Source organism: Oncorhynchus clarkii, chromosome 3 (assembly GCF_045791955.1).
Source record: "Oncorhynchus clarkii lewisi isolate Uvic-CL-2024 chromosome 3, UVic_Ocla_1.0, whole genome shotgun sequence".
NCBI classification, from domain to species: Eukaryota; Metazoa; Chordata; class Actinopteri; order Salmoniformes; family Salmonidae; genus Oncorhynchus; species Oncorhynchus clarkii.
In genome coordinates, this window is record NC_092149.1 from 18,972,885 (window position 1) to 18,985,190 (window position 12,306).

Sequence of the window (12,306 nt, forward strand, 5' to 3'; positions counted from 1 at the left end):
GTTTGGCATTTCTCTGCAAGGAGGGTGAGTCAATGTTTTTCACACTCAAACATTCACACAAATCAGAACCATGCACAGCCACATCATATTCTTCCCCAGTGATTTTACCCACACCTGACAGCAATGTCTATAGGTCAGGACGTACTATACACTTGTCTTTACTCTATTTCAATTTGTTCATTTTACTTCATTAAAATGAGATTTTACACATTGTCAAATGTTTGAGTTGGAATTTCCCGAACCCCTCCACTCTGCACATGTAAGTCAGGCTTTCCTCTTGACCATATGACTACAGTACCTAGAATATGAATATATCAGATATGTGACATAGACTGACCATGAGAGGGAGCATGTGGGGTGGTGTGAAAAGAGTAGGCCTACACAAGGCCTTTGGTCTGATTCTCTACTGTTCTCTCTCTCTCTTTCTCTCTCACTCCCCAAGAATACATAGAATCATGAAGACACTTCCTGTGTAGGCTACTACATGCAACACATAGCCACTGAAAGACAGAAATAGGACACCCATAGGGTTTTTGATAGTGTTTGCATCAAAGGGGCAGGCTACACTCAGGAATGCAGTAAAAGTTCTACAGCATTTGTGTTCAGCACATTCTTTGCTTGTGATCTGTTAATTACTCACTAACATTTGACAATTTATCATGTTAATGGTAATATTTAGTTGATGCATTCAGGTACTATAACCACTACTGTATGTATGAGGTCCTACAGCTAGACCACTTGTTACTTCCTGGACTGAGTCACTGCTCAACTTGATTAGAAAAGCCATACATGACAAGCGATGGAGGGGCGCTCCATGTTGAACCAACACTTTCTCACCATACACATGTCTACTGGAAGACCAGTAATTGTCATAAGGTAAAGACACTTTTAATAATTGTGTTAGAGTTTGATATACTTTGTGCAGCACTTTTGCTTGGAACTGTTACTGTATTTAGAATGGGGCTTGACTAATGATCTTTATCAATATGAAGGGATAGATTAGTGAAATGTCTGCCTAGTCACAGCCATAGCCACTCTAGTAATTTAATAGGATCTCTATGTTAAACCCTCAAAGTTCCAGAACATATGAAAATACCAGCCATTGTGGTTGGGGAGAATTCCAAACCAGTCTGATTGGAATGAATGGCAGTAGAGGAATAAGTGATGCATTTCCTGCTTTTTCTTATGCAGGAAAATATAAGTAACTAATGTGATGCATCACTTGGTGATTTTAGCATGTAAATCTTGATTGGGGCAAACAAACTAAAAAAATGGGGGGGGGGGGGCATGCATGTATGCAAAGCCAAGACACAACACATTAATTGCACTATAACGATGACAAAAGTTGCCCACAAACGGTTAAGGCCTACAAAAAGCTGTCCCAACAGCAGTCCCAAAACCTGAACACTGCTAAATCTGGCTGTCAGCGGAGCCTTGTCTGGAAGCGAAACAGTTCGCCTTTGTATTCATGTTACCTGATGAAATTGCTGTACAATATGATCTTTTTTGCCATCGACTGCACATTCAGATGTCCTCTGTCGTGCCCTGATTGTATTATGTGTGCGATCACATCTCCAGAGACGTGGTTAAGAGTGTTTTGAACACTGTTAACCTTTCTGGTTATAACCTTTTTTTGTCAAGACAGATCTTCCAAATGTGGAGCTGCAATCATTTCCAAGGAACACCTTCAGTGCTCGGTTGTCTCCAAACAAAATGATTTGCTGGTTTTATTCATTAAACTTTCAAATAATTCTGACTGTTGCTGGGTGTTATTGGCCACCATCAGCACTGGCATGTACCCTAAATGCCCTAAGCTCTGTCCTGGCCCCTTACACTAAGGCTGAATTTGTCCTGCTAGGTGACTTAAACTGGGATGTGCTTAAACCACCTGCCCAAGTCCTTAAGCAATGGGACTCCTTAAATCTTTCTCAGATTATTACCAATCCCAGAAGATGACTCCAAACACCCAGAAAAGGCTACTCTCCTTGATGTTATCCTTACAAATAATCCTGATAGGTATCAGTCTGCTGCTTTTCTGTAATGACCTTAGTTATCACTGTTTTACAGCCTGTGTTTGTAATGGCTGCTCAGTGAAACGACTTGTCCTGATTTGTCATAGACGCTTGCTAAAAATCTTCAATGAGCAAACTTTCCTTCATGACCTGGCCTCTGTAAATTGGTATAGAATCAGCTTGATCCCTCTATACCTTTTCAGTGGTATATATGCCCATAAAGAAAATAAGAATTAAAAACACGTTCAGCCCCTGGTTCGACTATGATCTGGCAGTTTACTCCAGCTCAATAATTGCATTTGGCAAATCTGTCTCTGGAAGCAACGTCAGCACAATAACTTTTTTTTACCCAATTTCGTGGTATCCAATTGTTTTTAGTAGCCTTCCCAGAAGAGTGGAGGCTGTCTCATACGGGCTCGGGAGAGACGAAGGTTGAAAGTCATGCGTCCTCCGATACACAACCCAACCAAGCCGCACTGCTTCTTAACACAGCGCGCATCCAACCCGGAAGCCAGCCGCACCAATGTGTCGGAGGAAACACCGTGCACCTGGAAACCTTGGTTAGCACGCACTGCGCCCGGCCTGCCACAGGAGTCGCTGGTGTGCGATGAGACAAGGACATCCCTAGTGGCCAACCCCTCCCTAACCTGGGCGACGCTAGGCCAATTGTGTGTCGCCCCACGGACCTACGACAGAGCCTGGGCGCGAACCCAGTCTCTGATGGCACAGCTGGCGCTGCAGTACAGCGCCCTTAACCACTGCGCCACCCGGGAGGCCAGCACAATAACTGTTAGTCGGGAACTTCATGAAGTTGGTTTCCATGGCCGAGCAGCTGCACACAAGGCTAAGATCACAATGCACAATGCCAATTTTCGGCTGGAGCGGTGTAAAGGTCGCTAGCATTAGACTCTGGAGAAGTGGAAACGCGTTCTCTGGAGTGATGAATCACTCTTCACCATCTAGCAGTCTGACGGACAAATCTAGGTTTGGCGGATGCCAGGAGAATGCTACCTGCCCCAATGCATACTGCCAGCTGTTTGTTGGAGGAGGAAAAACGGTATGGGGCTGTTTTTCATGGTTCAGGCTAGGCCCAGTGAAGGGAAATTGTAATGCTACAGCATACAATTACATTCTAGACGATTCTGTGCTTCCAATTTTGTGGCAACACTTTCCTGTGTTTCAGCATGACAATGCCCACGTGCACAAAGCGAGGTCAATACAGAAATTGTTTGTCGAGATTGGTGTGGAAGAACTTGACTGGCCTGCACAGAGCCCTGACCTCCACCCCATCGAACACCTTTGAGATGAATTGGAATGCCGAATACGAGCCAGACCTAATTGCCCAACATCAGTGCTCGACCTGGCTAATGCTCTTGTGGTGAATGGAAGCAAGTCCTATCAGAAATCTAGTGGAAAGCCTTCCCAGAAGAGTGGAGGCTGTTAAAGCAACAGCAAAGGGGGGACCAACTCCAAGTTAATGCCTGTGATTTTGGAATGAGATGTTAGATGATCAGGTGTTCACGTACTTTTGGTCATGTAGTGTATGTTGGGTAAAGACCCCTTTCTGTGTTTGCAAACATTGCCGCATGAGGGCGATGCGCGCAAGTTGGTGGCAGAACAAGGGGGAGATCTTAAAGAACGGCAGCAAAAAAAACACTCTATTTACATGTTGCTTATGAGTACATTTCACACTGCTTTTGGATTATAATTGGATTTTAAGGCTCGTATGAATATCTTGCTTAATATGTTTTGTCATAATCGCAAATCAACTGCATTATACTTATTTATTTTATTTTACTTCACCTTTATTTAACCAGGTAGGCAAGTTGAGAACAAGATCTCATTTACAATTGCGACCTGGCCAAGATAAAGCAAAGCAGTTCAACACATACAACAACACAGAGTTACACATGGAGTAAAACAAACATACAATCAATAATACAGTAGAAAAATAAGTCTGTATACAATGTGAGCGAGTGAGGTGAGATAAGGGAGGTAAAGGCAAAAAAAGGCAGTAAATCGAGAAACCAAGGCTGTCGAGTCTGCCGATGAGGATGTGGTGATTGACATAGTCGAAAGCCTTGGCCAGGTCAATGAATACGGCTGCACAGTATTGTTTCTTATCGATGGCGATTAAGATATCGTTTAGGACCTTGAGCGTGGCTGAGGTGTACCCATGACCAGCTCTGAAACAAGATTGCATAGCGGAGAAGGTATGGTGGAATTCGAAATGGTCGGTAATCTGTTTGCTGACTTGGCTTTTGAAGACCTTAGAAAGGCAGGGTAGGATAGATACAGGTCTGTAGCAGTTTGGGTCAAGAGTGTCCCCCCCTTTGAAGAGGGGGATGACCGCAGCTGCTTTCCAATCTTTGGGAATCTCAGATGACACGAAAGAGGTTGAACAGGCTAGTAATAGGGGTGGCAATTTCGGGAGATCATTTTAGAAAGAAAGTGTCCAGATTGTCTAGCCCGGCTGATTTATTGGGGTCCAGATTTTGCAGCTCTTTCAGAACATCAGCTGACTGGATTTGGGAGAAGGAGAAATGGGGAAGGCTTGGAAGATAGATGGGGGGGGGGAAATCAGTTCACATATGGTGTCCAGAGCACAGCTGGGGGCATAGGGTGGTCTGTAGCAGGCGGCAATGGTGAGAGACTTGTTTTTAGAGGGGTGGATTTTTAAAAGTACCCAAACTGTACCCAAATTGTTTGGGTACAGACCTGGATAGTAGCCTGCAGAGTTCTGTCCTATCTTTGCAGTAGATTGCAACACCGCTGTTCTGTCTTGTCTGAAAATGTGATGGGAATGGGAAATGTCAGAATTTTTGGTGGTCTTCCTAAGCCAGGATTCAGACACGGCTACAACATCCTGGTTGGCAGAGTGCTAAAGCAGTGAACAAAACAAACTTAGGGAGGAGGCTTCTAATGTTAACAAGGCTATTACGGTTACAGAAGTCATCAAAAGAGAGCGCCTGGGGAATAGGAGTGGAGCCTGGATTCACCTCTACATCACCAGAGGAACAGAGGAGTAGGATAAGGGTACAGCTAAAAGCTATGGGAATTGGTCGTCTAGAACGTCTGGAACAGAGAGTAAAAGGAGGTTTCTGGGGGCGATAAAATAGCTTCAAGGTATAATGTACAGACAAAGGTATGGTAGGATGTGAATACAGTGGAGGTAAACCTAGGTATTGAGTGATGATGAGAGAGATATTGTCTCTAGAAACATCATTGAATCCAGGTGATGTCATCGCATATGCGGGTGGTGGAACTGAAAGGTTGGATAAGGTATAGTGAGCAGGGTTAGAGGCTCTACAGCCAATTAACACTAACCAGAACAGCAATGGACAAGGCATATTGAAATTAAGGAGCGGCATGCTTAGCCGAGTGATCATAAGGGTCCACTGAGTAGTGAGGTTGGTTGGGGTCACGGCGATTCAGACAGCTAGCCGGGCCATTGGTAGCAAGCTAGCAGAGGATGGAGGTCTGTTTTTAGCCACCTCGTACGTTTCTGTCGGTAGATTAGTGGGATTCCGTGTAGAAGAGGGGATCAATCCAATTGGCAAAATAGATAGTTATAGTGACCCAAGAAAAATGGTCCGATAGACCTATTCAGATAGCAGCCGATAAGACAGCTAACGATTAGCGGGCCGCAAATGGACGTTCAGGTAACGTTGCGACGGAGGGGCCAGTTGGATAACTCCCTCGGACAGATAACGTCGGTAGTCCAGTCGTGAAGGCCCGGTGGTGCTCCGCATCAGCAGTAAAACGGGTCCGGATAGGTGATTGTAGCCCAGGAGAGGCTGATGGAACTCTTCAGCTGGCTAGCTCCAGAATAATTGATGTTTGCTCCGGGATCGACGTAAAAAACACTTCAACTTCAACCAGTAAAATTACTCTTTGGCTAACTTTTGCTACAGCCTATATCAATTAGTGTTAGTATTCTAACTAACAACTGCTGCATCCAAGTTAGTTATTGTACAAGATCACAACGATGTTCAAGCAAGAATCAAAACATAATTGTAAGTGTATGAGAACCCCAAAAAGGTTTTTGTTTAGAAGTAATAAAAACATAGTCTAGATTTATGTTGAATGTGTGTGACATCAGTGTGTTGTGTACTGAAAAGGGGTCTATTGCACTTTAAACTATGTGTAGGCAGGTTGCTTCGGATTCGAACCTTCTCAAACAGCCCAATTCATACCCCCCCCCTTTTTTGTTGTTGACAGGTGTGTTGTGTACCTCCAATCTAGTTGATTTGTGAATTTTCATAGATATTGGTGTCATATTGGTGTCATAAAGATTAAATAAATTAATATTGGCTTAGTTAGGGTGATAGGGGGATTTGAATTTAACACTGAGCTTCATCCAATCCCTATAATAGACGTGACTATCATCATATCTATAATGGTCACAGCACGGATCATGATACAGGATGTGAAATACTTGATCACAAGTAGATTGTTTGAAGGAAATTGAATTGCAATGCATATGATAAAACGTTTGAGTTAATCATGTGGTTTTAGTGCTACTAACGGAGTGTGAGTAATAGCCCTGACTAAAGTTAACATGGCGGAATGGTACGGTAACAATCTTACAAGATTCTTTACTGATTTCAAGAGATTTCACCCTTAGCTTCTGAAAACCTTTGAGTTTAGCCATTTGGAAAACAGTCAAAACACATATTCTCAAAGACATTACACTTTAGTGGGTTAACCCTCAATGGAACAGTTAAATCACCCCACCATCAGTCAGAGACAAAATATGGGAAGTCCTGATAGCAAAAATAAAGAAATCACGTTATATGTGAAATGGGAAGTGTGAGCAGGATGCTAATATTTCCTTTATATGTCAAATCCCTTAGTCTCTGAAGGAGAGTGGTTATCTGACATGAGAAAGAAAGATTCAACTATGCAAGTAAGTGATTTGGCTTTTAGACATTAAAACGTGTCAAAGGAAATGCTAACATTCTAGTGATAATAAAATAATAATTATTCCCTCAGGTCCTGCACAAAGAGGAGGGGATGCGGAGTGAAACATTAATATGGCCTTTTCTTATTCATTGCATTTGGCTTGGAGGTAGGATACAAATTTAGATGTATAAAGTAATTTTTTAAAATGTATTTATAAAATTACACACAACAAAATACAAAACAATGTGGTGAGAGTTAAAAAGAATAGTGAAAGGTAGCGGGTAGCAAAAGGTGCATTAGTATTACTAACCTTGAGGGGCTCCCCCTTTCAAATATTAATAGAACAAAATGAACAATAAAATGGCCTCTTGATTTGTTCAAATCGTTCCCCTTGACTAGCCCACGGAAGATCAGGGATTATATTTATTATACTTGCATTCATTGACTGTGTCCAACAACTCTTATTAACATTTCCCCTACTGCTATTTGAGTGATGGGAGTTGAAGCCTCGTCATGGACTGCTGAGGTGCCCAGCTCAGTATCCGGCCTGCAGGGCTCATGCATCGTGATACCCTGCTCATTCAACTACCCAGAACCAGAGAAGAAGCCCTCCAAATTCACTGGCATCTGGTTCAAAGGCACCCATGATACTATATACCACCCAGACAGCTCCAACATCATCAAAGACTACAGGGGTCGTACAGAGCTGGTGGGAGACCTCTGGCAGAAGAACTGCTCTCTCAGAATCGACCCCCTCCATCGCAGTGACAAAGGACCTTTTCATTTCAGGGTTGAAATTAAAGACCAAAACAAGTATTCCTACATGCATGACACGGTCTCCATTGCAGTGAGCAGTAAGTTCCCAGGGTAAAAATTGACAAGGATAATGTTTTGTTGTATTATAGTATCCCATTATTTACCCAAATGATAGTTATAGCTTATTGTAGATTAAAATTATATTACTGAAAGGACAGAACTAAGAAGTAGTGGATGCACACCTCAAGAGAACTGCAATAACTGTTATCTTTTCTTTGCTGATTTCAGGCTCTCCAGACCCCCCCTCTCTGTCAGTGAGGGAGGAGGTGAAGTTGGGGGTGGAGCTGTCTGCCTCCTGCTCTGTGTCTCACTCCTGTCCATCTGATTCCCCTCTCCTCACCTGGAGCCACTCCGGAACACCCAGTGTCCAATCACAGCAGCTGACCAACGGCCAGTGGAAAGTGACATCATCCCTGACCTTTACCCCCAGCATCACTGATCACAACCAGTCTCTGGTCTGCACAGCAGAACACAGGGGAGTGAAGCCAGTGAAAATGTCCAAAACTCTCAATGTCAAATGTAAGTGCACCACACCTGTGTGTTAATAACACTGGAAGATTTACACTTTCACTTCTGTGAAAACAGAATGCTTCTGTGCATAAGACAAAAGTGAAAGAAGAAATTCAATGTAACTTCTTTGAAAAGGAAACATGCACTTTGTCCAGAGTCTGGATTTGGCATACTTCCTTTTTACATCTGAAATAGATTTAGCATGTGATTGATACACGTTATCTGTCCTAAGATGTTTATTACATAGTAATAGAATTCTTACTAATGTTGTGATTCATAGATGCCCCAGTGGATGTGAAGGTGGAGGGAGTGTCCAGTGTGAAGGAGGGAGACTCTGTGGAGCTGAGATGCTCCAGTGACAGTAACCCTGCTGCCCACAGTTACCGCTGGCACAACAGCAGAGGACCTCTGCCCACTGGACCTACCATCACACTGGAGAATGTGACCAGACTCACTGAAGCCCTCTACTGCACTGCCATCAACACAGAGGGACAAGGCCACTCCAGCTCACTGAAGCTCAATGTAGAGTGTAAGTAGATGCAGCCATTCAAATCAAATCAAATCAAATTTTATTGGTCACATACACATGGTTAGCAGATGTTAATGCGAGTGTAGCGAAATGCTTGTGCTTCTAGTTCCGACCATGCAGTAATATCTAACAAGTAATATAAACAATTTCAAAACAACTACCTACCACAAGTGTAAAGGAATGAATAAGAATATGTACATATACATATATGGATGAGCAATGGCCAAACGGCATAGTCAAGATGCAGTAGATGGTATAGAGTACAGTATATACATATAAGATGAGTAATGTAGGGTATGTAAACATTATATAAAGTGGCATTGTTTAAAGTGACTTGTGATACATTTATTACATCCCATTTTTAATTATTAAAGTGGCTAGAGATTTGGTTAATAAGGAGCATGTCCTTTCTGTGTATATAATATAAAGACAAATCTCTTCAGGATGTAGCACTACATGTTCAGTTAAAACCAAACTGTTTATCATTCTCATCCCAGACCCCCCTGAGATCAAAGTGGGCTCCGCCTGCACTTCAGACATCTCCACGGTAACCTGTCTGTGCATTGTGGACTCGGAGCCCCCCGGCACCGTGGAGTGGTCTCTTCCAGATGGACCCCTGCCCACCTTGCCCAGTACCAGAGTGGAGAGGCATGGGTCAATTACCATGGTGACCCTACAGAGGGCACTAGGCTTCTCCGAGACCGTCCACTGCCATGCCAGCAACACACAGGGCAATGCCACCTTGTCCTTCACTGTGTCCACAAATGGTAAAGGTACAGTGGGGGAAGTGCATCATAAATGAAGTATTACATACAGTATTAACATCATAAAGGATATCATTGGTACATTAATAAAACAAATGTATTTATTTTTGGACAGATAAGATGTCAATGCTGTACGTTTCAATTGGTATTGCTGCATTAGTGGTGGTAGTAATACTAATTTCCATGTCAGCTTGCCTATTGAACAAGAAGGGGTAAGTTACTATTTTATTTATTTTTGGAAGGAGTTATATAGATTTGCGTTTGTTTGTTTTGTTTTGATAACTTCACATTATTTTTCTCAACAGTAGGAGGAGTCGTAGTGACCAGCCAGTAACCAGCAAGCAGGACGTGGACACAGCCAAGGGTGCTTTTTCACATCCCTCACCATCAAGGTATTTTTCTACAGGCTGTTCTATCTGTGATCATAATATATACATCCTGCTGAGTTGTTATAGCCCATTAGCCTACATTTACTCTTGTAGTGTCTTATCAAATGACGGGAATACATCTGAGAGTTGTCCTAACTCTATCCACAGGAAAGAGCAGAAAGACACCAGCAGTGAAATCCACACAAACTATTACACCAACGATCAGCTATATGGAAACATGGAGGTATGTACTGTAGGCCTACTGCAGACATGTACAGGTGTTGTAAAGATCTGAGATCTGAGGAGACACAAAGGATTAAACAATAGAGGTGTTGTTGATGATAGTATCTCTGATCCGGTTACCTGTAGGCTGAAGAGGATGGCGACCCATACGAGTGTGTTGATGGAGACGATGCAGTCTATGCTAATGTATGAACACAACAGGAAGCATGTGGAAGTCAGCTGGCCCAGAGGCAGTGGTACTCAGTCTGTCAAAGGTTCCAGTAAAATATTAACATTTTAAGTCAATGTAGCAGAACAGCTGACTGCTTATATTTGTTAGCTTTATGTTGCTCCATGGTTCTAAAGGCTAAAGAAAATGGCACAATCTTATTTGGATTGTGGGTTTGTGTTATGGCTTTTACAAGTATTTTTTTTAAATTATCAATGGCTTAGATGATTCAGGCTCTTTGGTATCACATACACTTATGTCAGTCTCATGAAGACTGCAGAACTGTGTACAAGCTGAACTGTTAATTACAGAACACCACCTAACACATTAACTGGCATGACATTCCGTCTCATGGGAAGCCATAAAGCTTCTAAAAGTCTTCTAATAGGCGGCCACCTCTACAATGTATTCAGTCAAAATGCATGTTTTATTTGTACACAAACCAAAAGCACTAACAACCAAAGGCACTAACAAACATTTAAATGCGTTTAAATTACTACAAATATGTCAAAATTCATCTTCCTCCATGCACCCCCTGTGACTTCTAGAAAGATTTGAACCCAGTAACCCCAAAAAATACTCAGTTTTCACCATCACTGTAAAGCCCTAGTCATTTTGTTGCTTTTGATGAAGTTATTTCTGAAGATTATTCTTTATTTTATGTGAAAAGTGATTCCTTTGTCTGTTACGTGATCTGAACTCTCGTTTTAATATAGTGGAACTATTCCTTTTTAAACTATAGTGTAAAAGCAGGCGAGCTGGTTATACTCTTTTGGCCATTTTTTAAGTTATTTGTAAATCTTGCATTCAACTGACCCTCCCTGTTGCACACAACAAGCTTCCATTCTTCTTGTCACAAGGGTACATGGCTGATTTAACTAGTAATTACCAGTTGGAGGGGCGTTCAAGTGGATTTTTCCTAACCATCCACTGTAGAGCTGCACAATACCACTCATTTGAAGCACAGGGTACTGTGGCTATTTGATCATAATGTAGGCCTACTAAAGTGATTTACCATCAAAAACATTGGAGAAAATGCATCCCATTACATTTTAACATGGAAATAGCTGTTCTATCATTCAGCCTACAGTAGCATCCAATTGTTCAATGTAGGCCTACATTCCATGAGACGTAAAAAAAATATTTAAAAAAACATGCAGGGCTTGATATTAACCTGTTAATCCACTTGTCCTTCAGAGAAGGAGGTGACTGAAAATGTGGTGGTGTTTGATGCAAGAAACATCTTTACAAAATAAAATGCATTATTATTCCCATACCATTATTACAGAGAATCAGACAAATTATTCTACCCTCTGTCTATTGGCTACTTAGCTTATTTAAACCTGTGTCAAAATACAACACAGCTCCTTTAATACAAACAAAAAAGCTCTTTACCTAACTCACTTTTCTAAGATGTCTCAAAGTGTATGTAGGAAGCAATCACTCCTCCATTGCTGACTACAAATTATCTATAACTGGGCTAAAAACACACTAACTAGCAAAGGATGTGAACATAATGTGCAAATGTGGCTACATGCAACTCTCGCTTTGATCTCAAAACAAGCTCATCTACTCATGACCGCTAAATGCTAGAAACACAGTCCAGTTCAAAGTAAATGGCACCGATCCATATACGGCAATGGTCTATTTGCGTATAGTCCTACTGCAGCTCTGATTGTAATGCTGCACCAGTTTGTGTAGAGTACAGTCTGTGTAGACTAGAGTATGGGCTGAGTAGTGAATGTCAATACAATAGAATCCTACTCTGATGCATTCTGCCTACAATAAAATCTGTTGCATAGTTTGTTTTGTTTCGGTATGTTGCATTGAAAGTAGCTAATATTGCGTTGATTCAATCACAATTGCCACAGTAAAGGTAAATGTTAACAGGGAAAACTCTAGAACAGTGGTCACCAACCTTCTCTGAGTCAAGATCACTTTGAGTCAAAAT

At 42.0% G+C, this 12,306-nt stretch overlaps 1 protein-coding gene across 4 annotated transcripts; it reads left to right on the forward strand.

The window, feature by feature from the left end:
• The first annotated feature begins 468 nt into the window (after positions 1-468).
• Positions 469-11,637, forward strand: LOC139390168 (B-cell receptor CD22-like). 4 transcript variants are annotated; one of them, XM_071137428.1, is made up of 11 exons: positions 469-876; positions 6,869-6,921; positions 7,008-7,083; positions 7,409-7,771; positions 7,962-8,252; positions 8,524-8,772; positions 9,270-9,539; positions 9,652-9,748; positions 9,842-9,928; positions 10,073-10,148; positions 10,274-11,637. In XM_071137428.1, exons 2-11 carry the CDS (start codon positions 6,895-6,897, stop codon positions 10,337-10,339), a joined length of 1,602 nt encoding a protein of 533 aa, XP_070993529.1. In that variant the 5' UTR covers positions 469-876; positions 6,869-6,894; the 3' UTR covers positions 10,340-11,637. The 4 variants fall into 4 exon arrangements, with proteins under 4 accessions (XP_070993529.1, XP_070993510.1, XP_070993520.1 ...); XM_071137409.1 differs by having other exon boundaries at positions 786-876; positions 9,270-9,545; XM_071137419.1 differs by lacking the exon at positions 469-876 and having other exon boundaries at positions 6,795-6,921.
• The last annotated feature ends 669 nt before the right edge of the window (positions 11,638-12,306 follow it).